Source organism: Talaromyces atroroseus (assembly GCF_001907595.1).
Source record: "Talaromyces atroroseus strain IBT 11181 chromosome Unknown scaffold_4, whole genome shotgun sequence".
Classification (NCBI taxonomy): Eukaryota; Fungi; Ascomycota; class Eurotiomycetes; order Eurotiales; family Trichocomaceae; genus Talaromyces; species Talaromyces atroroseus.
Window position 1 is genome coordinate 1,287,345 of NW_017971436.1, and position 25,574 is coordinate 1,312,918.

The window sequence follows — 25,574 nt, forward strand, 5'->3', positions numbered from 1 at the left end:
AAGGTAAATTCAAAGCCCAGAATAGACTACGCTTGGTGTCCTGGGAGGTACAGCTCTCAGGAATAGGCCGCAGAACCGAATACGTAAATTCAGGTACGCGCGAATAATAGATCTATATCTAATTGATCTCAATCATGCCAAATGAGAATTAATATGAGGATAATCCTATTAAGCCAAAAGTAACTAGTTCCTAGAGGGAATAAAGTGTGTTCTCAGTAGCGTTACGCCTTTTTAGTATCCCATGTTTGGCAGAATAATGGTGCCGGTGGTTTCGATGCTAAAACCCCAAAAACCATTAGAAGTAGGCTGACATGTTAGAATGGGACATACGATAGACAATAAACCTACTGTATTTTGTTGCTTGAGCACCTCCTCTCATCAGCTATCAGGCGTCCATCTATAAACATATGACTGATTAAGTCTACTCTACTATAACTGCGCCCCAATGAATAGCTCTAATAACTATGCAAATGCGGCTGGAATCGGATGCTATGTGAAACAATTCGTGAACCTTAGAACTTAGAACTAAGCTTAGTGGACTTGATCAGGGCCTTGGTACAACCTGCCCATTTCCAAGCTCGTGGACCGTCATTCGTTCATTATATGTGTGATTCTCCTTTCTGCTTCTCAACGTTTTCCATTTCAGACATGAAATCTAACCCTTTGGCTCACAAGGCGATGCGAGAATCTTGACAAAGCTTGCTTGCTTCGCAGCAGAATGGCAGTCATCCAACAGATCAAATCGTGGCTCCGCAGTCTGGCCACTCATGTTTATAAGGAAATAGAAGAGGATGCTTCTGGCGACGAGGGACTCGAGCTGCTGGAAGGTGGTCGAGATGTGACCATCGGAAGGGTTGCGGCTGGACAGGATCCATCTCGCTATTGCCATATCGCCACTGCAGAGATGGCTTACGCCCGCGATGAAGAATGTGGCCAAACCCCAATTCAAAATCAGTATATTGAGTCGTAATAGATCAAAGGTAGATGCATAAGCATACTCTTGAGGCACTTAATCCTTTTTTATTCCTTGCACTAGGAGGGTAACCTCGGAACACGAAATAACTTACCGTGCAGTGGGGAGTGACCGCTAGGAGGAACCAAAGAGCGAAAGGTCTTGAGAAGTATGGATTATCTATCCTTAGTACGGAATATACCTAGCGGCTCAAATATTAGCCCTTGGATTGGCCGGGAACTCTCTGCGACCAATGTCCATATCGTGAAGACTTGATCTCAATAGTCGGACTCTCAGACTACATCGATGTTGTTTCTTCTTTCAGACACCCGACGTAAGCAGCAAACGGGAAAATCCAATCAATTTGCCGACTGACAGTCCAGCAATTCAACTTGAAGCAAGTGAGCACTGCCTCTTCTCCAAGCTTGATCCTGCAGCTGCAGCTGCAGCCTTATGGTCCATCAGTACTATGGACTGTATGAAAATTACAAAAGAAAGTTAAAAAAAAAAAAAAAAAGAAACTAAATAAAAGAACAGTATGAGTTTTTTCTTGCAGATGTACACATAAGCATGGAAGTACTACTTACACATTGAATTGGACACCGATGGGTGAATGAAATATCCGAACGGAGTACGTTCTGTACGTGTATGTACCCGTTGTTAAGTCGATTAACTAGATAATGACATAGATCGATGCCAAGAAGTATTGACTGATCACGCAATTGCGCTGTAAGAGGAGAAGAAAAAAAAAGCAAATTCCTCCTGCCTAAAGGCTAAGAGACTAAGAGCCCACAGGTTTCATGATCGTCAAGGTCTTATCAAACTAATTTAGAGCAATATTATTATCTAGGCGACTATAGATATGTATAGTTTCACTGATAGGGTCTGTGACACTGAACCAAACTGTTGGGTCATAGCATGATATCTGGGAATTATTGGCTCATTTTGGACCTTTACGAGGTCCGGGAACAAGGAAAAGGAAAAAAGAAAACTTGAATGCCCCACGGAGTACTCTGAGTTACAAGATTTAGAAAAATAAGCTATTCGTGTATGTATCTATACCTGACAACCTTTGAATTCCTGAGGTCAAAGTCAAGGCTGGTTGTACATACATCATTGCGTACGGTCCAAGTTAATCGCGCATTACGCACTCAGCTGATTCTGAGTGCGCCTGTAAGGGAAGCTAAAGGTCATGTGGCTTTAGATATTCCCCGCGGAAATAGAGTGAAAACAACATGAAGCAAACTAATACTGAGATCTGCCTAATTAGTAATTACTAGTACCCTTTAGCTAACTAGCTCTTTCATTTTTTTCAGTAACGTAACCGGTAAGCCACCCGGCCATGTAAGCGACCCGGCCACCTCCGCCCGGAAACGCGTTCTATATGAATTTCTAATCACAATTTTCAACCCAAAATAATAATTATATATAAAAAAACTAATTACTAGTACAATAAGGACATTGAGGTCTTCTATACCCAAGAATATCACACTCACTATATTTAAATTAGTAGCATACAATTACTTATAAGACTGACAGCTTAGGCTCAGCCAGAGCAGTAGTAATACTTTGAGATGTCTTAATCTAACTTTATATAAGCACCTAAGCTTCCTTTCTAATAATTTCTTACTTATATTCTATCTACTTTCTAGATTATCTATATTTTTACTTCTTCTTCTTATATATAGCTTATAAATTATAAACTTCTTTCCCTAAAAATATAAAGCTATTTATAGTCATTTTATATATCTTAGATATTTAATTAATTACTTTATTAACTAAACTTAATAGGCTTCTTATATACTAATTTATACACTTTTTTATTATATTTAATTAATATTTAAATTAATATAGATTTTAAAGTATTTATAAGCAGGATAATTAAATATTATTTAATTAACTTAAAAGAGATATAAGAGTCTTAAACTAAATAGTAAACTATTAATAAATTTAATCTAAATTATATAATATTAATTTAATAGCTATAAAGCCCTTTTAAATAGTCTTAACTTTATATGCCATCATACAGATCTCTAGAAATATAGTAAGAAAATCAATTTTATTAATATAATTAAATCTAAGCCTCATCCACTATTTAATAAACTATCTATATTTCTGCTTTATAACTATAAAATAGCTAATATTAAAAGACTATAAGAGATAAGAGAAATATAAAGATATATAAACTAGAATAATATTATTCTTAGTATATATATAATCAAATTTTATAATTAAATAATTTTTATAATTATTAAGAATCAGCATTTAATATCTTCTTATTATATAGCTATTTATAAGAAGAATAAAGTAATTTTAAAGCTAATCTATACTAATATTATTAGTTATCTATCTATTATTATTAATATTAATTTTCTAATTATCTAAAAAAATCTTAAACCAGCCTTCTTGTATATATTTTATTATTTTAAAAATTATATATAAAAATAAAGTCTATTTAATAAAATTAATTATTTTAATTAAAATTACTTATTCTTAATTACTAGATTATAATAGCTTTAAATAAGTATATTAATTACTTCTAATAATAATCTTTATAATTATATAGAGTCCTATAGTAAAGCTAATCTTATTAAAATTATAAATATCTTCTAATAAGATATTATATTCTAATATAACCTTTTATATACAATTAAAATATTTTTAGATTATTTTTAGATCTTTATATTTAATATATTTATAATTATATTTTTAAGAAAATTATAATTTAAGTTTTAAATAATATTAAACTAGATTATAAATCTATTTTTCTCTAACCTATTAATTTCTATATTAAAAAAGAAGATAATTAGCTATTTTTTATACTATAAATAGCTAGAAAGATAATCCTTACCTATTTAAATCTAATATCCATCTAATAAGCAATTTCTCTTTAAACTAAATAAATTTATAACTATTAATACATTTTATATATTTATATTATGTTTCCTTCAGTCAGTCTTAAAGAGTTATATAAAGAATAGTATAAATCTATATAGCTTCACAAATACTTTAAATATTCTTATTTTTTAAATTAGAAATAACTAATTAAATCTTTCCTTCTAATTCAGCTGATTTTAAAGGATTTTTCTTGCGAATTAGTAGCATATTGACACGTTGAAATTATAAGATCGAAATAGAACGCGTTTCCAGGCGGAGATGGCCGGGTCGCTTACATGGCTGGGTGGCTTACCGGTTACGTTAGCTTTTTGCTTCGACACAAGTACTTGATTCGTGGAACTCTTTTCCCTAGCCTGCCCTCTTTTGCAGCCTTCAAAAAGTTTCCTTCGAAGGTCATGGAGAAGTACTCCGTGTAGTTTGCTAGTACACGCACGTATATTATTTTCCGGGTATGCACGAGAGTATCTAGGTTGATCTGCAGGGAACAAATAAAATAACAACAATGCTTGGTATCCCGTGATACTAATACGCCTGTCATATACTCCGTGGTTAAAAGCTGGTTCCAGATACTACGTAATTCAGTACGTGTACACCAGTCACTCGCATGCTTTCGTTGAAAATCGCTCGGTGGAGACAGTCAGTGTCACATATGCAGGTCAGGTACAGAAATAGGCATGGAGCAGAAAAAATTTTTCTTCTTCTTCCCCTTAGTCAAAATTCTAGCGCGGTTATGAAGTTAGTTATAGGGCACGTATTTACAGCTAAGCTAATTTAGCTACGGAGTGAATAATGCGTAGTATCATGTTTATGTTTATGTTATCTCCATTTTATCAACCATCGAATGCATACATACCCTTATAGAAATTAACAAGCTGAAGAGCCTAGAACAATAAATCTGATTTCGTGTCGAGCCACCTAGTTAGAGATCTATGTAGGAATCTGGAATCAAGAGCGTAGTTCCAAAACGGAAACCAGACGCGAATTAAAAGTCTGAACGAGTGTATAGCCTGTATAGCGCAAAAACATTGGAATTGCACCTGTTGACTGTTGCTCGACACTTTTTCCCTTCCCTTGGATGCTTCGATGTTCATCTTCATTCTGATCCTTGCGCACCACATCTTTTCCCGGCATACTTTCTGTCAGAACGTACAACCCGTTGGTCAGTACGTACATACGCCCGTGAATAACTAGATTCTACCCGATCTTGAAAACTCTGTTGTGAATTTAGATTCGAAATAACTTCGCTAGTTTATAGATCTCTCTATTTTTTTTTTTTTTTTTTTTTTTTTTTTTTCCATGGCCTTTTTTGGTGTCCTGGTACGTGTAAGTAAGGTACGGAACGAGACGGATAGACGGCACTCCCGTACCGTACCCCCACTCTTTCCTCCACATTACCATTACGTACGGCTCTACCATGGCATCACCTAACTGATTGACTCCATTATGGAGGAGACCGTATGATGTCTCTGACTCTGCTACAGTGTCTTCTTCCACACAGTAAGTTAATTTCTTTCTTGTGGTCACTACCACTGACTATGATGTAACTACAACTATTCCATAGCAGCATAAAAAAAATCCCTCTAGCTTCATTGTTTCATTTTTTTTTCCCCTCTTTAGCCTGTCTCCTCCTACTTAGTCCGTACCTGACTGTGGTCCGACCGTCGGATCTACTAAAAAATGTGACCATCATACCCAGGGCCAAGGGCCAACCAGTTGCAATGTTTCATCGTGAGGAATTCCATTCTGGCGATCCTTTGCTCTTCCCTCCATTTATTTTCTTCGAGTTATTTCTTATTCCCTTCTCCTTTTTTTAACTGACCATGTTAGATAGTTCACTCAGATACACGATACTGATGACACGGTCGTACTCAGGCTTAATAACATATGAGGAAGAGGGTTTGTTCGATGGAACCCCTTTAATTCCATCGTACGTAGTTACCGGACTAACTGACTAACTATGCAGCGCATACACTAGCCTAGACCCTTTAATTAATACTTTGGCTTGTTAGGCTTCAGCCCCAGAGCCTTACTTGCGCTTGTTAGGGCGCGATTATCAAGATCAGATTATTGCTTACTAAATACGGAGGACGAGGTCCGTTCTCTCGCCCATCGATCTGTTGTCCAAAAAAAAAGAAGAAAAAAAGAAAATGCAATGCAAATGCAGATGCAGATGCAAGTATAATTAGAATGCCAGCCAAGTATGGGCTGCCGAAAGAGGCCCGGTAAGGGCTGAATACCCGTACAGGGCTTAATTCTGTCATAATCGTCGACAACCACTACGGAATACCGAGTATTCCGGACTCTTGTTAATTTTCATGTACGAGGTACTCTGTGCCATGATATACCGGCTGACTTTCCGTGACTGTAGTATAGTTAGTCAAAAATACTAGTTATGGTGATTTCCAGTTCCACCATCACGAGGAGAGGCTCTGGTCGAAATCTCGAAACTAGAAGACATGGAATGGGGACGATGAACAAATAACAACAGGCCAAAAAAAAAAAAAAGGAAAAATAAAAGCCGCCCAATGAGACAAATCCGCCAGCTATCCCGGCGGCGTCCGGGGCACAGGGAGGGAGGGCTGGCACTGGGTCTGATTGGATTCTTTGCAGGCGTCTCACCGACGCCTTAAAAGCCCTTTTGCCCTTTTTGGGTAGGTCGTCTAAATTACCAGATCTGAGTCCTTTAGCGTGCGCAATGCGTGGATTTGTTAGGCGCCTTGGGCTCAGTTAATTACGGGTAATACGGGTCTTGTTTATACTACTTGGCCGCATCAAGGGATAGAGAGAGGACACTTAGCATAGCATGTAGTCGTCCTACGAGTACGGAGTAAAGAGAACGCAGAGGGGGGATGACTGAGCAGGATTCGAAGGAACGAGTGACGAGAATTAAATAAGTGGATACGCTTCTTACCCCATACTCGTAACTCCGGATTCCTACTGCAAAACCTGCTGTTTATGCAAGGGAGTCCACGCGAAGTCCACGCCCATTTGCCCGGCCGGTTTCTTTGCTTTTTCTCCAGGTTCCGCAGTGTAAGAACGACCGACGATGACGCTGGGCACCGTTGGACGAACTCAATTATTCGAGGGGGGGGCACGAGTCTGCTGTACTAGCACGGAGTAGCACGTATCAAAACGAAAAGGCATAGTTATAATAAGCAGTATTTACTACTTAGTGACAAATACAATGGCTGATTGGCAGGGGACCAAAGCAACCTTGGCGCTCCCCGCATACCAAATTAGTGCGTCTGCATCGTACGGTAAGCCAGTACGTACCTTACGCCGTACTGTTACAGTGTGTCTCTGCTTGGACCCTCTCGCTACGCCCCTACCTAGTAGGTAAGCTCTGTACGGAGTAGAGGGAGCAGAGCGCAGAGCAAGACTACAATACCATTGCTATTATCATTGCTATTACGTGTTGCTTGCTGTTGGAGGCATGCTTGGCCGTCGACAGCTCCTGGTTGATTGGTTTCTTTTTCCCTCTCGCCTTTTTTTTTTTTTTTTTTTTTTTTCATATTTTCATATAAGCACAGCCATGCTTCCCGGTCCGTTAAATAGGCCCTGTGCCCTTCTGTGCTGAGCGACTGGAGGTTTTCCTTCCCGTTGGCGAGGTTTCTTGCTAGCCTCGTGTTCCTCCCTCGACTGTCAGTGACGCCTTCCCCGCCTGTCTGTCTGTCACCTGCCTGTTTGGAATGTAATCATAGCCAGCCATCTCCTCCCACCTCACGCTGCACAACGCCCAACCCAACCCAACCCACTACCTACTACCTAACCGCCTCCGCCTAGAGAATATCTTCTCCTGCTCACCCTCTACCATCATCCTACATATCTCCTTCTCCGCGCCCCCCACTCGCTCTGCGCCGGCCGTTTCGCTCCTCTAGCCTGCACCGCTGCTGTCGTTTCTTATTCCCAGCTGGATCGCTGCAGTCCGGGGCTTGTCGCATGTCGCCATCCCAATGTTGTCCATGCAGAACCATCATTCCTCGGTGCTGCATCACTCGTCCGTGGTAAGAACAAAATCCACTGCCAACGGTGGAGCCGGTCCGTTCCGTCAGCCGCCAACCGTTCCATCAGCAGCGTCGCTGGGCCTGTCCGTCCTGAACACCACCGCCGCCACCCTCCAGTCTGGGAGTGCCGTCGAAAGCCCGTCCTCCTCTGACGGCAGTCAGACTCCCGGCGTGAACGATGATATCTCGGTCGAGTCGATGAACTGCTGGCCTCAGGACGCCCGCTTCGACCCCTCCAAGAATGTTTTCAGAATGCGCCGCGAATCCGACCAGACCTCTCCCTCGTCCGCAACGTCGGCCACCTTCGGAGCCGACTTCACTTTCAACCCCGCCGATTCCATGGACCACGACTCTCCCGATACAATTCCACCAAAGATCGAGGAGCTGGATGACGATGGGGAGATTCTGATGTCCGTCAAGCCTGGTGATGACCACCCCGCCGACGAAGCTTCCACTGCCGTGTCAGTCAGCGCGCCACGAAAACGAGGCCGCCCACGCAAGCATCCGCTACCCATACCCGGCGGGCAGGTTAAGATTGCCAAAGGTCGTTCAAAGACGGGTTGTATAACTTGCCGGAGGAGGAAGAAGAAATGCGACGAGACAAAACCTGCATGTAAGATCCCACACATAATCTTGTAAAAATTCCCATGAGTGCGCGGGAGCTAAGTACTTACTGCGCAGGTTTGAACTGCCAGAAAAATGCCGTCGTTTGTGAAGGCTATCCACCGAAAGAAATTTGGAGAAGCGGGAAGCAGAAATTGGAAGACGGTGAGTATCGTGCATATCCGGCATCTCTCGCGCCTATGCTGATTTTCTTTTTCTTCCTCTTTTTTGGTATGCACCAGCGGTTCGAAGGGGTTCAATGTCACTACTGCCACGAGGTCTTCCCATCCTAATCGATGGAATTGAAACAGAGATCGACCGCCGGTTTCTCGACCATTTCGTCTATGACTTTAGCCGCGTGCTCACCCTTATCAACGATGACTCCAATCCTTTCAAAGAGATTTTGCTTCCCATGGCGACTCAGCATCGAGGTCTGATGCACTCTTTGATGTGCCTGTCGGGATCTCATCTATCAGCACGGGATCCGGAGCCACGTTACAAAGAGAGAAAACACTACCATTTCGACCGAGCCATAACCGACTTACGAGAAAGCATCAATTCAGCCCCTCAGGCCGAAGACGCGGAGGAACCACAGTTGTTGGTAGAGGATCCCATCATTGCATCCACGCTGGCTTTGTGTCTAAACACGATCTGTGAAGGAGAGACGGGAGGAGAGTATCGCTCCCATATGGACGCTGCCCGCTATCTCTTAACCTCGCAGAAGCCGAAGAACGAAAAGTTCCGACAGTTCATTATTGAGTTCTTCCAGTATCATGACGTCTCCAATTCGTTGACATCGTTGGACCGACGACCATTGCAGCTAACCGGTGACCTTCGCCTTCCGGACTTTGTGCCTCATGCCCAGGCTGGCACTTTTCTTGGTATCTTTGATGGCTTGTTCAATTACATTTCCGAAGTAACCAGGCTCAGAGATCGTATTCGACGACGCTACAATGATGGGTTTGAGCCTGCTGTCGATTACCAGACCCTGAGCGAAGCGGTTTCCATTGACTCTGCGCTCCGAGTTTGGGAGCCGTCGTACGAAGCCGAGACTCCAAACTGGTATGCTTCCCAGCTATATAGACAGTCGACTTGGGTTTACTTGTACCGAACAATCCGGCCATCGCGCCCTAGTCAGAAGATCACTCAAGTTGTCGATGATGCTTTGAAATACCTAGATATGCTCCCACAGGATGCAGGGGCGTTTAGCATCATGCTTATGCCGTTATTCCTCCTCGGGTGCTCTGCATTCTTGCCTCGTCAGCGCGAGAGAATCAAGAAAGGTTTCAATGCATTGGTTGAGTATTCTAGTCTGCGCAATATCGAACCAGCTCTCAGAGTCGTGGAACAAGTGTGGACAGTCATGGACACGAAGATGGAGGATAGTTGGGACTGGGAGAAAATTATTGAGAATATGAAGATGGATTTTTTGATTACTTGAATAGGTAAATATCTACGCGTTTTTTTTTTCCCTCTCTCTGCTTCTTTTTTAAAGTCTGTATGGGATATGGTCATGGGTTATAACGATTGGGCATCTTTGATGATGTCTTGCATAGCAATCATGGGTGCGGTTGTCTGTTTCTGTTGCTTCTTCATCTATGTTGCCATATTATTCCTGCTTGTGTTATTTGTTTGAGTGACCGGATTCTATTTCCATTCTTTCTTACTCTGACTGGAGCGCTTGTTTATCTTGGGAAAAGCTAGGAGGTACTATGAAGATGCACACCAGAGGACACAAAAAATAAACTATCTGCTGAAAAAACTGGGCTGGGTGGTTACTTTTTATTGCCCCGTTCTTTTCTTTCGATCTGAAGGAGGAAAGCAGTACGCTCCTATTCTTCTTTCACCATTGCAATTTACAACTCATCTCTTGATGAACTGTTTGATGACTGTCTGTGTCTGATTTACATAACGTATATTTATCTATCTATCTATCTATCTATCTATGAATTCGATTCTTTGTACCATTTCTTGTATTATTTTTCCACCTTTTTGTATCCAACAATTTATGTGTACAGGTGCCTACCATACTTACATTCTATCCAACCTCACTACTATACGACAGATACAAAACTTGGCTACTAATTTGGACGATCCTCGCAGATTTTCCTAAAACCAAGGCCCCTACGTATGATTCATCAAACAGAAACCAACCAACTACTAGCCGCCTCAGCCAACAGCTGACTCGTACATACATCCATGTGACCTGTGCTGATCAATGCTCCCCAGCCCAGTCTTTTATTTACACGAAACATGGCAATGGAATCACCCACCCTATTGACTCCGGACACGGGTTGGAGGTCCGAAACTTCACCGCTAATATATACACAGCCAGGCAAGGTAGGTTATATCTACCTGCCTAGGTAAGTAGGGACCAACCATCCAGGTAGTATGTGTACATAACGCCGTTATGCCCAGACATGAATGAAATGAATAACTACGTAACTGGCTGACTTACTCTCCGAAAATATGGAGCACTATACGATATATTGTAGGCTGCAATATTAGCCTATGGTACTATTAATGATAAGCTGCTGGGCAAACGACTATAACCACCCGCGGAGTCGGGGTTGGGTAAGTATGCGTGTAACATACGGTACGTCCGACGTTACGCGGAGTAAAGCAAGGCATTGGAAGGGCTGAGCTGAATGCCAAATACGTTTAGTACGCTATAGAAAGTGATGTTGTACGAAAAAGCGGGGTCCCCGCATTTTGTTTTCGTTATTCTTAGACTTGGCATAGTGTATTATTGGAGTTACGTATCGAGTTGTTATGATTGTTATCAGCCTGATACCATATGTCTGTACGACTAAGATAGACAAGGCGACGATAATATGATGTACGCATATAGCTTCTTTATTTAGGTAGGGCTTGTATAACTGAAATAAGGCATTATTGACTAGATCTAGGTGCATCACGTAGCACAGTGGACGTATGCATATAAAACAAATTCTCTACCTAGGTATACAATATAATCTATTAATCTCGCTTCACTCCAACCTTGCCAATCCTCCGCAGCCCAAAGGCCCCAATCAGAAACGCAAACATCATCCAAGCAAATGCAGCCCAAAAACCAGCTCTATAACCCATCAAAAGAGCAGCGGGGGAGTCGTCGTCATCTTTACCAGCATCGGGGGATGAAGCAGCAGCATGTCTCGTAACTGCGGAGGAAATGACAGCCATAATGGTCAAACCAAGCGAACTTCCAAACTGAGAAACAGTATTAAACACCGCGCCTGCGAGGGCCTGAGTGCGCGGCGGAAACACGTCGGAAATCACCAGTAGAGCAACCGTGAAAAGGATGTCGGCACTCAGTGGAGCCAGTAACTGTGCAAAGAAGGCGTCGGACCAGTACGGCCATTGAACGTTGATTACTGCCATGAGCAGGGGGCCGCCGGCACTGAGCAGCATGGAGCCAACTACCAAGTAAAATGTTGAAATCCGATGCACTAGGAGCCCTGTGCTCAGTTGGCATATTGAGCCTATTGCCATGCTAGGCAGGATGCGAAGCGAGGCTTCAAGAGCTGAGAGGCCTTGAACCTTTTGGAAGCTTTAATTTGGGTTTTCAGTTAGGAAAATCTTTTTTTTTTCAACCGAGGAAGGGAAAAAAGGATGACTTACAACAAACTGCAATACATCTCCATCACGTTGAGTACGGCCCATGCAAACAAGACCATCACGCACACGTTTGTAAACACGGTGTTTCGCCATAAGGAGTTCGGAATCAAAACTGGTCTCCCAAGTCGTTCTTGACGCTGTTCCCAGAATAGGAATGAGGGCACGAGACAGGCGCAGATCACAAGCATGACGATATTTCCGGGGTTTTTGATATTCGAGGTGTTATTCGTCAATTCCCTAGTAGGAAGTCATGAGGATGAAACCCACTCCTGTTTCCGGAAGAAAGGAAAGAAGACTTACGCCAGAATGTACGAAAACATGGACAGGCAAGCGCATGACATAAGACCTGCAATCCAATCGACCTCCTTCCTCAACTTCGCAAGATTGGTCCATCCCCCAGCTCCCTGATCCGATGGCAAAACCCATATACTAATCCCAAACAGGGCAAGAGTCAGCCCGCCCGATATATAATAGCCATATCGCCACCCGATAGTATCAAGCATGACACCACCCAACACCAAGCCAACAGAAAACCCAGCTGGTTGGGCGAACCCCAATATCGAGAAGCAAATGTTTCGTTTCCTTCCCGTGGACACCGCGTTGGAAACAATAGCGACCGATGTAGGCAAGCAGAGTGATACGGCCACGCCTTGTAAAGCACGGAACATGATCAGCTCAATTCCTGTTCGCACCAGTCCACATGCCATCATGAAGCATCCTACTAGGAAACAGCCAATTATGAACAAGATTCGATTGCCAACTACATCGGCGACGGATCCTGCGAGCAGGAGACAAGAACCGCTTGCCAGTCTATTGCCGGTTAGCATATAGGCTTGAGAGTCATCAAAAAATAAAAATTTCCAGGGAAAACTCACGAATAAACCGAAGAAGGCCTACCGAGCAGTTCAGTACAAGAGTCAGTGGTAATGAATTTGAGAAGCTGGAATTTACCATAGTATCAAATCCTCTGAAAGCCCAATATCCATCGCGGTGTGCGGAATACCAATCGTGAGCACACCAGTAGAGAATGAGGCTAGGAAGCTAATGCCAGCTACCGCTAGGACGATATTAACCAATCGCCAAGTTGGAATGTTACCATTATCATCATCATCATCATCATCATCATCATCATCATCATCATCATCATCATTTGTTATTGCTGCTTCTGCGGTTGCTGACGCCGTTGAAGATGGGGTTGTCATTTGACTATCTGCAGTCTGTGTATTTCTGTTGCTATCAATGTGAGATGTGCGCTCGGTTGTGGCTGTAGTGTGGTAGTAATTTGGTTTGAGCGCTCTTGTTCTGGCGTCTGATATTGCGGCATGAGACATCAATGAGCTCAAAGTTATGCCGTCCAGATCATGTTTGCCGGAGCCTCGGCTCTCAATTGTGATGAGTGGGTGTGCCATTTGAGTAAGTAGTAGTATATTGATACCATGCACGAGCTAGGTAGAAAGAGAAGTTGAAAGAGACCTTTTTTTCAATCAAAAGAACTGACTGAGTTTTAGGGTTTAGCTCGTCACAGGGCGTCAACACGCTGGCCAATGAAAAGCATTTCATCTGACCATTTTGTGGGGACGAGGATCAGATAAGCCGGTGTCTTACATAATCTACTGATCAGCCAATCATATTCAGTGTGTTGGAAATGGCCCCCAATAAGATTATTGCGACGATTATAATTTGGCTTTTGATTGGCTGTGAGCTTTAGAGCTCTTCCCCGCACGGTCTGACCACGTACAAGTTATTAAGAGTCCGCACGCGATCAAACCTTGGGTGTTATTTACACTCAAAACGGTATCAAACTTCCTGATTCTACTTCAAGCTGACTGGTCCTTGTTGTCTATTAATTAACTAAGACCTAAACAGCAACCGGGAACCACAAGTTGTCTCAGGCAGGCGTGGTGATCGGCGAAAGGAGTTTGGAGCGTTGGGAAGAAACTCGAGCGCCAGGGAGCTATATATATATCTAGGTACAAGATGGCGTATTCACGCCCATCTACAGCCATAATTTGTGCCGTGCTTCTATGGTCATCTATTTTTATTTCGTCCACTCTCGCAGCGGGCATCCAATACTGCCAATCCGACCCTCAATTCTGTTTCGCCGTGACGCGAAACCACAACGAGACAACCAATGACCACGATCTCTATTTAACGCTATCCACAACACCATCCAAAGATGGAGGCTGGTTTGGAGTTGGGCTTGGAAGCGAGATGAAGGATTCTCTGATGTTCATTATCTATGCCGACCAAGATAGGGAATCGCTCGTAACGAGTTTTCGGACAGCGGATGGTCATTCCATGCCCAAGGTTTTTTCGGAGTCGGATGTCACGGACCAAATTACTGTCTTGGAAGCAACTGCTTCGATTGACAATTATATGGCCCAGTTCGCTTGCTATAATTGTTGGTCGCCAGAGCTCTACGACGGGGGAGTCTCCCCATACATCTATGCTGGAAACACAAAGCAAACTTTTCTTTCCGCCGACAAATATACAAACTTGGAAATACATTCTTATGCAGGCGTTGTCTGGGGAGATATGAATCTCGCAGAACTGGCAGATGATGCACAGGACTTGGTACCTTCTATTCAAGGGGATAAGACCATTGGGTTTACTCGCGATGCACCAAAAGCAGAGGGGTTTTTCACTGCTGTTCGTGTTCATGGTATCATCATGACATTCTCTTTCATGGGCTTGTTTGTTGCAGGCAGTGTGACTATTCGACTTCCGCTTCTTCGCTCTTTCAAATATCACTGGGTAATACAATTATCTGCATCCATTTTAGCACTCGGCAGTGGGCTATACATGTTCATGCGCTCAACGCACTTTGGGGTGCACAAAATTATAGGCCTTATAGTTATCTGCTCTTTGATTATCCAGGCTGCCGCAGGCTACAAGCATCACATCGACTTTGTCCGGATACGCCGACAAACGATCTTTACACTTGTGCATAGGTGGCTTGGACGCGGAATTCTTCTCCTTGGTACCTTTAACGTTGGTCTAGGGATGTACTTCCGAGACTGGTCGTCTCTCGGCATGTTGGGCTGGTTCCTGATTTGGAGTGCCGAGATTACGGGCTATGGGTACATATTATTACAGCACGAGCGTCGCAAGAGGTCAGCACGCGGACAAGCTGTGCCGAAGGAAGACCTGGATGATATAGTGGATGCAGAGGTGTTTGATATTGGCGATGACTTCGAGGACGATGAGGACGATGTCGAGGGCATCCCACTGATGGAGCGTCCAGGGAGAAACGAAACGAAATGATTGCTTGATACGTACTCGATTCGAAGAAACCATCCGAGACGCAGTGGTCTTTCTTACTGAACATCTAGACCACCGACTTGCCTTTTATACATGCATTCTGTATAAACTTATGAGCCTTGCGTTTACGACTGAGCTTTTGGTTTTTCGATTTATTAGAACTGGGGACGGAAATGGGAACGAGTCCGATTTGGGTGCACTGTGTGACACATGAACAACATGCCATCATATAACTTAGCCAGAAGAGAAATAAGAAGGCTGATCAATGCGGCTAGCTAAGGATTATGATAGTTGTCGTAGGGACATTTGGACATAGCCATGGTAGGTCCTCGGCTTAAACCTGCAAGAGTAAACCTGTATCCTCCGTCCCTCTGTCCTGGTCCTGGTCCTGGTTTGTTGAAAGCATAAGCTAGGACGGCCCTCAATTGATCCAGGAGAGTAAGTGAGCAACAACTAGTAAGAAGAGCAGCAGCATGGTTGATGTGGGTATATATGTTCTAAACACCCAGTGCATTGACATGGCGGGAGATATGAGCCGTGGCAATAAGCAGAGCAGGCATTCGGAAAAGTAGCCATGGGAGAAGCAAGGCGAGCACCGGTTACTACATATCCACCCCCTACCGTCCTACCCGACGGAGTAGACATATTCAAAAGGGAAGGAGGAGGATAATATCCAAAGGTCGGTGACCCGTATGTATTACAGGGAATCTCATTGCTTGTATATGGCGGCGGCGGCATTGGTGGTAATGGATACGATGTGCCCACGCTGGGTGATTCGGGGGCATGTCCGTTTTCACCCAGGTAGCGCCATATAGTTCTATCATTTCCAAGAAATGAGTTCATATAGGGCATTGTGTTTGTTTGCACGTAATGCGGTGGGGTTGCTGGTGATGACGATGACGACGATGAGAGATGTTCACGAGATTCCGCGGTATCAGCTCTTTTTCTCCAAGGACGGCCTTCCTGGTCTCTGTGGCCACGATGCCCTCTATCATCTCTATGCGAATGTCTCTCCCCATTCTCCTGCTCCTGTTGCTTAGTCCGAGGTCATTCGTCCATGAATGAATGAAGAGTAGTCAAGCTTACACAACAGCCATTACAGAACCTATTCACAGTCAGATACAATGGCCGTAAAGGTTCATTACTTCTTCGCGGCGCGGACTCGATGACGCTAGAAGAAGATTTCCTGTGGCGTGACCTTTGGCGTCTCGCCGAGTCCTCCTGGGGTCTTGGTGGTTCATCGTTGACAGGGGTCGATTTGGAGGACTTATATGTGTAGCTATAGCGGTATGAGGGCATGTCGTCTGCAAAGTCTGGCAGTAATCAATCACTAAGATGTTGTAAAATGCTAGTTAATGACTGAAAATTGCTATGGTGCAGAGACTTGAAACTAAGGGTTGCTATTTTGTAAGTAACACGGACGGCCGCGGTCATACTTATAGAGATGCCGCGCAATGACTCGCCATGAATAGGTCGTCGACGGAAACCGTTGCTTCATTGGGAGTACTTGTAAACACCGCGATTTTTTCTTTATTTGTTAAAGAATCGTCAAGACTGTTTCTTTATTCCAACTCCTTTGGATGACAATGTGTCACGTTGAACTCCTCGTGACTAGTTATTACTATGGCTGAGATTATTAGGATCATCTCGGTAGATATAGAATGTCTTTGTAATCCGTTCGTGAATTCATGTGACATCTGATGTCATAGTATACATTGATATTATACATGATCGGTTAACCACCCGCAACAACTGCAAGCCCTTCATAAATCTTACGTTTCACAGCTAGAAAGCTGCCAGCACCCCTGCGTTCTGATGCGAAAGACTGCGCTGCAGCCTCAACTTCAATGGCACCGGTGCTAGACTTGCGGACTGCTACCATGCCGTCGATTAGTAACGTTCCCTCTCCGCGAAATTCTGCTTTATGCCCCGCAGATATCATGAGTTTCCGCAAGTCGGCAAGCCGAAGATCGCCCACGTGCAGCGGGCGAGCCATGGAGCGAGTCCCAGCTGCAATATTAGCCGGAAGTATGTCTAGAATGGGATACGCATCGGTCTTCGATGCTGATGAGTCATTAACTCCGTCAACCGGGGTAACGACAGCATCTGGCTCACTTTCCAGCAACTTTTGCTTTTTATTGGCTGACTCATTGATATCGTTTTCGGCAGCAACTCTCTCTGGCGGCTTAAGTTGGGCAGTAAGAGCTACGACACCAAGGCTCCGTACATGTTGCCACCTGAGTCGTCTAACCAGGCTGTTGCTCAGTTTCACCACCCAGGCATTGGTGTCAACACTGGCATCAATTGCTTCCCCATTGTTTGGTGTGAAGACATCAACAGCCACAGATTTATCGCCTCCGTCTTTACCTGCAAGCAAGTTCCGACATTCAGCAGCAAGGCTTGCTATCTCCTCTTTCACGCCACCCACAAGAATCAGTTTGCGGGGTTGGATAAGAGGAATCAGCATCTCAAGACTTCGCTTATCATGCAGGCCCGTGTAGTCAACAAATGCAATTCGCGCATTAACAGTGATAGTAGAGTATTGATACGCTGTTTTAGCAGGCCCTTCAAATGGCGGTTCGTCAATTTCATTGTCAGATAGATCCGCACCGTCGCTGGGAGCAGTCAGGTCATCGCGAAGACCAAGTTCTTCCGCACTGCCATCCAGAACTCCCTCTTGAGATAGTGCTTGACGTTTGCCCGTACCTCCGGTAGGGCCCTTCTGACCTGTTTCATCCCATCGGCGTTTCTGTCCAAGCCTCATTTCGCCTTGCGGTCCAGAAGCTTGCTGTTGAATATCTGCTGTTTCTTCACGCTCTTCTGCTCTCAGGTACTCCTCTGGGCGGATAAATTCTCCATACTCATCACCGCGTTTCTTGGGAGCAACATAGGGAAACATGCGCTCACGGCCTTTCTTTCCACGGACATCATAATCAAAGACATTTTTGCGTCTCAGAAGGACGTTAATGCCCAGGTCCTCATCTCTTAAGCCAATCTTACTTCGATTAGAATGTGCCAATGAGGTCGAAAAGTTAAGGATCCTTCCTTGCTGTTCTGACTCGGAATCCTCGGATGACGTTGAACTAGCCCCATCGTCAAGAGCATCCGCGGCAGTATCCATATTGGAATCCCCGCGTGCCTGGGATGTATTCTGGATTTGCCTTTGGGTTGCAAGATATTGCTGATAGAGTACCTGCTCATCGACATCAAGCGGAACCCGATCTACATCCGTCACTGAAATTTCTCGTCCACCCGAATGTATCTGCTCAAGTAATTCTCCGCTCGAGGTTGTTTCCATAGCCACGCCATCCTTCCTTTCTTCATACCATCGCCAAATCATCCTCCCAAGAGTCATTTTCTCCGTTTGTTCTAGTTCATCAATCTGATAGCGAATCGGAAGCGATTCAGTCAGAATTATTAAATTTTGCGAGCCCTGTGCCAGATGACGGAACGTCTGCTTTGAATACCCCCAATCTAGCGAAGTGTCTGAGGCAATGATAACTTTTGGGGTGCCATCAGCTATGATTTTCTCCAGTTTCTTTTTTTGCTCAACAATCTTCAAGTGCTTCAATGTAAAGGGTCCCAGTTTGACGGACTGTTGTTTGTCTCGCGAAGGGGGGGCAGCACTACGGCCCTGGCTGTCAGTTCTCTTGTGACTTCGAGCTGCTGTTGCTGAATCGCCTCCCTCGACGGCCTCGAACTCTCTAACTATACCCTCGTCCATCCATTCCAACATACTTCTAGCTAGGCGCATAGTACTGTGTGCTTTCCGTCCAGCCAAGTAGAGCTCAGCATTTTTGAACGCATCTTCGTGATCCTCAGAATCAGCCGCATCACGCCAAGCATGTTCTAAAGCGTATGACAGCTCAAGGACCCGGGCACTGGTATCTGTAGGAATTAGAACAGATCCACCCTTTGCAAGGCTACTGCGGATCATGTCAAAGAGCAATGCATCTCTTTTCTGCAGGCCGCCTGGAGGGGCAATTTTGTCTCCACCCTTGGCACTACAAATCAATGCTGTAGGCTTGCGCAATTGTTCAATAACTTCGGTCCCGGTACCTCCAAACCAGGCAGCACCCGCTACCACATTCTCCCTCGCTTGATTCCAATCTACAGCGTAGACAATAGACTCCATGCCATGCTGAATATGCCATATTGTTCCTCCCACTGTGTGACCGGCGCTGTACGCAGTCAAAGTCAAGCCGTCAAGTGGAGGAGAAAAAGGCGAACAAAGGGGAGAATGAGGCTGTGAATATTTAAGCGGGTGAATAAGTGAGAAGTATCGAGCGATTTCCTCGGCATTAGGTGGTTGAAGGAGGATCCTGCCAGTTGTAGCAAGATTACTGCGACTGTCTTCGGACCCTTCTGCAGACGCTGTTTCTGCTGTTGCGGACGCTGCCGACGTGGATGCTCCGGGCTCAGATAGAGATGCTTTGGGTAGAAAGGTCGCGGCGAGGGGCGCCGATGCGTACATGTCTTGGAGTAGCGTTCTCCCGAGCGAGATAACCGGGCCGGTGGCATAAACTGGGATTTGATTGAAAAGCGGAAACATCTTACAGCAGTGCGCAAAAGCACCGAGGTGGGATATGGTCGCATGCGTTAGGAGTACCAAGGAAAGTGTGGGAATATGCCTGCAGTAAAGATAGGCGTTAGTTCAGAGATTACTTGAAGTAAAGACAGAATGAAAGTTACTTTTCTAGCTCGGCCAGCTCCAAGGCATCAAAAGTCTCGTCCCAGCCAACATCGACAAGAATCTTAATTCCACCTTCAAGCTCGAGGATCGACTGCGATGCTCTTGACGAAGAGAACTGGGCGCCCAGAAGGGGCGTGAATGTAAACATTTTGAAGACGGGCACCTGATGGCGCCGACCCCAACGTGGTTGTCCACACGATCAGACCAGCTGTCTCTCTTCAGGCCTCTGTAAGTTACTAGCAACGCACTCGTCGTTCTGGTACTGAAATATCACCGCAAGGATGCAGTGGATATAATTTTGTTCGGAGCTTTGAAGATGGCACGAGCTTCCGCGGGCTCCTTTGCTGGGCAGAAGTTTGCACTGTTTGCATCTCGGCCAACTTGACTTTACCATTATTGTCATCTGGGCGACCTAATATACAACGAATAACTTTTATGGCCAGACTATGAATCGAAACGGCAATCGGAAAATACAGCCAAAGGAGAGTCCTTTATGTCAATTCGGTCATAACATCTTGCGGTCAATTGATGATATTAAAAGCATACAAAAAGAGACACAAGAATATCCCAACCAAGATAGCTACTGCCACGAACCAAAGATTTTTGTGTCTGCCAATGTGTTGGCGGACTTCATTGACTCCATCGTCCGTCCCTAGCCCTGCTAATGACTGCGTTTGGATACTTCGAAGGAGAGGGACCCGTTCGCCTGAATGTTCAGCAGTGAAATCTTCAGGGTCCCACAAGTCTTGCGCAATGCTGTGAAGTGGCACATCTCTAGGAGCATTCATCGAAGCCGGCTGAGAATTTACGCGCCGCCTTCTGTCGAATTGAGCTGCTGCAGAATAGGCATTCTTGTTCGTACGTATGCCAACCGATTCTGGAAATGCAGAACTACTTCGGACGTGAACCCGAGGTGGCTTCTGTAAGTTCCATGCTGGGTGATATGTCCATTCGTCTGGTTTTCCAACAGCTGCCCCACCTTTCTGCTGGTTGTCCCTAGGTCTAGTCGATTGAGGCTGGTTGATGTCCGCCTGCCGGCTTACGAAACTGTTCGTCGAGTGTGGGTCTATGAGTACCATGGCTGGCCCGTGGATCTGAGAAGGACTTCTATTAGCCTTCCCGTCAGATGATAAGCGTGAGGTTGAAATGTTATTTTCAATCCGCCGCTGATTGATGGATTTGATGTGAATCTCGTTTCTTCTAAGCGATTGCCGTGGAAGAGGGGGGCCCACTCCTTCCATGGTCTTGTTCCCAATACCCTGCCCGGAAAGATAGCAAGACTTGGAAAGCTCTTTTTCAATTTTCCGGCGTTTTCTGGGTGAGGGAATGTCTTGCTCGACTATTCGAAGATTAGCAACGCTCAATGTTCAGTGGATATTTATTCAGCTTACCCGGCTGCATGATAACCAGCAGCTATTCTCTTGTCTAGTCAGACTGGTCAACTGATTCTTGGTCGGACTTTGGCTTTGCTTAATTTCTGGTTCTTCTCTTTTTGATTGACGGTCTGATGCAATCCAATCCCACGTGCTGCTAAGATTCGAGTTCATGTCAGGAAATGCAGGGACAATGAAGATACGGAATGCAACGTAATCTTGCAGTTACATTGACTGCTCGGATTTCCTCAGGAAATTGCATGAGATGTTGATCAATGACAGCAGCACATCCTAGAACTGTTAAGTATCATAAGATCGACAAAGAAAACTGTGGAGGAAGCATCAATCAATATTGATGATGAATGGATTGACCACTTACCAGATATTTCAGCTTATTTTGAAAAAATATCATTTTCCTTGATATGACAAGGGCCAGTTTCCTCCTTTTAGGTAAGATTTTGAACGTTCTTAAAACCGAACCCTTATATATATATACAAGGTAAATATAGTCTACCCTGTGTAACTTACCTACATTAGGCGGAATTCTCAATCCCTCATTGTATTACTCAATAACTAGGAGTTTGCATCGAGTTGCAGTCCGAGACCCCAGTCTTTACATCTTCAGTCCACATCTGGACAGTAGAAATACTTAGCTTTAAGCCACAAATTGTTCTTACTGACCTGTCCTCATGACCTACAAAACACATGCTACTGGCGCTTCTTAATTATCTAATTTTTCTACACATTTGCGCCAATGACATAGTTGAGTGGATCTCGCTCTCCCAAGCACAGCATACATCTGACGTTAATAACATTCCTGAGCACGGTTGGATGCATTGAAATAGTTGGACAGGAATAGAATGTGAAGGAAGCCAAGTAAAAATGTTCAATAGATCAGACTTACTTCATACGAATGTAATCTTGGTCTCTTAAATCTCCCCTTGTCTAAATGGGCTGTCCAATGGCAGGCGAGTTGGCATCAGTCAGGAATGTCAAGAGAAGCCCTGTGCTTTTTGCTTTAGGCTAAGATCAAGGTCAATGTATCAATAAGAATTCCCATGAATTGAGGTAGCCGCTAGACACGGAGAATTAATTCCCTCATAGGAAGTGCTCATGATGAATTTATTGGGGGATGTTTTGAGGAGTAAAGAGTGACGCCGTGACCGTTAAAATGATTCCCTCCAACTGCCCAGGTGGATTCTTCCCTTTTTGGTAGTACGTACGGAAATGAAAATTTGCATCGCTCATATACCAGGAACAAGTCTTGATACTTGTCTCAAAGCGTATTAAAGAGTATTCGACAGTAGTCCAAATTGGTCTTCTACTCAAGAAAAGGCCTAGCAGAATCCTAACTGCGCACGTACACGGTTGGTATGTGACAAACCTTCTTGAAAGCCGCACCATTTCTCCAAATTATCCCGTGGAATGAGATCAAGCAGTCATTGTATGCGGCGTATGTTTTTCAAAAATTTCCGATATTGAATGAAAAAGCCACATCCTCGCAAAAGATGACTCATCGTGTCATCCTAACGTATTTCCCAGGTAAACCGCGCACCTGTAATTCCTATACAAAAAAGACATTTTTACCCCCTGTAAATTCCACAAATTTATATATAAAGTAGACCTAAAAAGTTTATATATTAAATAATATATATATAAGAGCTTATTTATAAAAAATAATAAGAATCTATCTATAGATTTGTTAAGATAATAAGAAACACGCTAGTAATTATTGTAATTTTTAATACGAAAGGGTTTATAAGATATATAGAATCTATAAAGCTATATATATAATAGTATATGAATATTATTTGATAGTTATATAAACTTTTCAAGTCTAGTTTATATATAAATTTGTGGAATTTACAGGGGGGTAAAAATGTCTATTCTGTATAGGAATTATAGGTGCGCGGTTTACCCGGGAAATACGTGAGTCATTTACAGGGGGGTTAGTTATTTCTCGGTCTTGTGTGTTGGAATCCATTTATTTTAGGATCTAAGCGACCTGGCTATAAAAATGCAGGTTGATTACGCTAACATTTGACTAGACGCGGAACATAGCTCCGTTTTCCGCCATGCAACAACTTATAAATACAAACTATCTAAGTTACGGAGCGTGGTAGTTGCCTCCGCATGTTTGTTAGTGCAATTTTTCTAGAAGCCGGAAGAGCAGATGGTATCGCCGTTACGGGGTTACTGCCAAACTCGTGTCAGACAGCTTTAAATTTAATATAAAGTAAGACAAGTACTCCGTACAAAGAAAGGTTTTTAATATAAACAGCCAGCCAAATGTGTGAGATGTGAGCACTTGGCATCCTTCCATAAGCTCGGCACTGGGATTCACTAGTCGTCGACTACAGAGTACTACTCCGTATTAAGAATTTAAGTTAGTAGTTACGAGGACGTGTATTTCTCGGCTTTCGGTCATCAGTCCTTAACCCTCTATTTCTATCAGTCAGTCTGAGATTCTAACATGATAACTGTGGCATAGCTCGGACATTGACAATTGGGCACAAAGCACAGTTCAGCAGGTAAATGTAACCTACTACTGATTGGTACGGGCATTGGATGAACGGATGTATGCTGTGTCTATACGAAGTCAACATGAATCGTATCTCCGGCGACTTTCTTTTCTTTTTCCTAGTCCGCTTTTTGTTAGTGCGGCCTCGTCTCGGCCACGCACGCCACGCATGCATTTATTGGTAAGCTTTTAGCTTGCTTCAGGGATTCTTGGCCTTGGCTTGATCTAGGTTATTTTAGAGTCTCGGGGAAACGTTGGACCAGGGTCAACCTGAATTCTACGAGGTTTGTAAGTTATACGAACTACTAAGTTTGAACGCTGCGGCCTGGCAGCTTGCAGGTCACCGTATTTATATTGCTACTTAGTATTAGTAGTGTCAAGTAACGTAATAACTCTCTGAAAACAATTATTACAATTTAGAAGACTATAGTGTATCAGTCTAGTGTATCAGTAGCTCCCCTCATGTGAATGAGCTTCTGAGTACCCTATATAGTAGGCTGCCTTGTGACTACTGCTTAGACCCCCCGTCAATGCAATGTGATGCAAGGAGACGAATATAAGCTGAAAATCGGATATTGAGCATCATTTCTCAAAAAAGAAGAGTCCGCAGCACCCGCTTCAACCGCTCTCTCCGAACTACGTATTTACATTTTTTTACGGAGTACTTTGTACTCCATATGGAGGAAACAACACTGTTATCAGATGGGGTACCAGACTATTGTAATTTATGAACGTAATCGTATATTCGGAGACAATTTTAACTTAAGATAACCTTTCAAACCCAATCTTCCACATGGCTATCCGGTCTCTCCCCATTGGCGCGCTAATCGATTCTGCCCTATTGGGGCATCTCACGGAGTATGCTTAAACCTCATGGTTACGGAGACTGAGACATATCCTACAGAGACTGGATGCTTTTGTCTTTCCACCCTCGGGCTCATTTACCAGTTACTACGTACTAAAACTGAAAGCCGGGTCCTGAATTGCTGGATTCATGAGTTGATGATCAAGAGTGGCCCGATCAGAGTCAGTAAATCTCGGTTATATACTCTGCCGTAACAGGCACTCATTCGCGTCATACTTCGGAAGTATTCCGGACGCAATATCAGATAATAGCTAATTGTGTACTCCGTAGTGCTGAGTGGACGGGGTACAACGTCCATTCACAAACAAATACTTAGGCTAGCTAAGATAGAGTGATGCTCGCCTCCTGCAGCTAGTACAGCATTATGCATGTCCTACGCCGCCGCTTAGCTTTCCCTGTTGGGGAAAAGCCCCGGCTGACTTGAAAGTTGGGTCAAGCTTAAAAATAAAGACTAAGATAGAACTAAATTTAAGTAAAAATAAAACCTTTAAAATTAAAAATTAAATCGGGCCCGTTTTAGACCGTACGGAGTTACCGACTTTACGTGTCGGTGGATATTGATAACTAGAGTATAGTTATATGGTTACGGAGAACTAAACAAGGTATGACTAAGAAACTAGCCTAATCCTGTGTAGGCTTGGCAATTTTATTTCCTGCTTGGGAATCTACACTTAGGGATGCATTTATTGTGTTGGATACTGTAGCATCCTATAATTGTTGATGGACCAATGTAACGAGATGGCCCGATCTACCAATTACTACGCGGTACGGAGTAGTTGGTTACGT

At 43.9% G+C, this 25,574-nt stretch overlaps 5 protein-coding genes across 5 annotated transcripts, besides 4 other annotated features; 3 read left to right on the forward strand and 2 right to left on the reverse strand.

The window, feature by feature from the left end:
• Window positions 1–718: 718 nt before the first annotated feature.
• Window positions 719–970, forward strand: UA08_04334 (hypothetical protein; the record flags this gene model as incomplete). Its single annotated transcript, XM_020266645.1, has 1 exon — window positions 719–970. The coding sequence occupies one exon, from the start codon at window positions 719–721 to the stop codon at window positions 968–970; it is 252 nt and encodes an 83-aa protein (XP_020120617.1).
• Window positions 971–2,268: 1,298 nt separating this feature from the next.
• Window positions 2,269–4,153: a repeat region (Identified by RepeatMasker using a combination of RepBase library and repeat library created with RepeatScout).
• Window positions 4,154–7,803: 3,650 nt separating this feature from the next.
• On the forward strand, window positions 7,804–9,898 carry UA08_04335 (hypothetical protein; the record flags this gene model as incomplete). The annotated part of the gene is made up of 3 exons (XM_020266646.1): window positions 7,804–8,467; window positions 8,536–8,622; window positions 8,700–9,898. 3 exons carry the CDS (start codon window positions 7,804–7,806, stop codon window positions 9,896–9,898), a joined length of 1,950 nt encoding a protein of 649 aa, XP_020120616.1.
• A 1,538-nt stretch (window positions 9,899–11,436) lies between these two features.
• UA08_04336 (hypothetical protein) lies at window positions 11,437–13,484 on the reverse strand (the record flags this gene model as incomplete). Its single annotated transcript, XM_020266647.1, has 5 exons — window positions 11,437–12,007; window positions 12,079–12,312; window positions 12,376–12,885; window positions 12,951–12,968; window positions 13,027–13,484. The coding sequence occupies 5 exons, from the start codon at window positions 13,482–13,484 to the stop codon at window positions 11,437–11,439; spliced, it is 1,791 nt and encodes a 596-aa protein (XP_020120615.1).
• Window positions 13,172–13,225: a repeat region (Identified by RepeatMasker using a combination of RepBase library and repeat library created with RepeatScout).
• Window positions 13,226–13,239: a repeat region (Identified by RepeatMasker using a combination of RepBase library and repeat library created with RepeatScout).
• Window positions 13,485–14,052: 568 nt separating the features above from the next.
• UA08_04337 (hypothetical protein) lies at window positions 14,053–15,339 on the forward strand (the record flags this gene model as incomplete). Its single annotated transcript, XM_020266648.1, has 1 exon — window positions 14,053–15,339. One exon carries the CDS (start codon window positions 14,053–14,055, stop codon window positions 15,337–15,339), a length of 1,287 nt encoding a protein of 428 aa, XP_020120614.1.
• A 1,732-nt stretch (window positions 15,340–17,071) lies between these two features.
• Window positions 17,072–20,177, reverse strand: UA08_04338 (hypothetical protein; the record flags this gene model as incomplete). Its single annotated transcript, XM_020266649.1, has 3 exons — window positions 17,072–19,044; window positions 19,075–19,967; window positions 20,029–20,177. The coding sequence occupies 3 exons, from the start codon at window positions 20,175–20,177 to the stop codon at window positions 17,072–17,074; spliced, it is 3,015 nt and encodes a 1,004-aa protein (XP_020120613.1).
• A 2,755-nt stretch (window positions 20,178–22,932) lies between these two features.
• Window positions 22,933–23,332: a repeat region (Identified by RepeatMasker using a combination of RepBase library and repeat library created with RepeatScout).
• Between the last annotated feature and the right edge of the window lie 2,242 nt (window positions 23,333–25,574).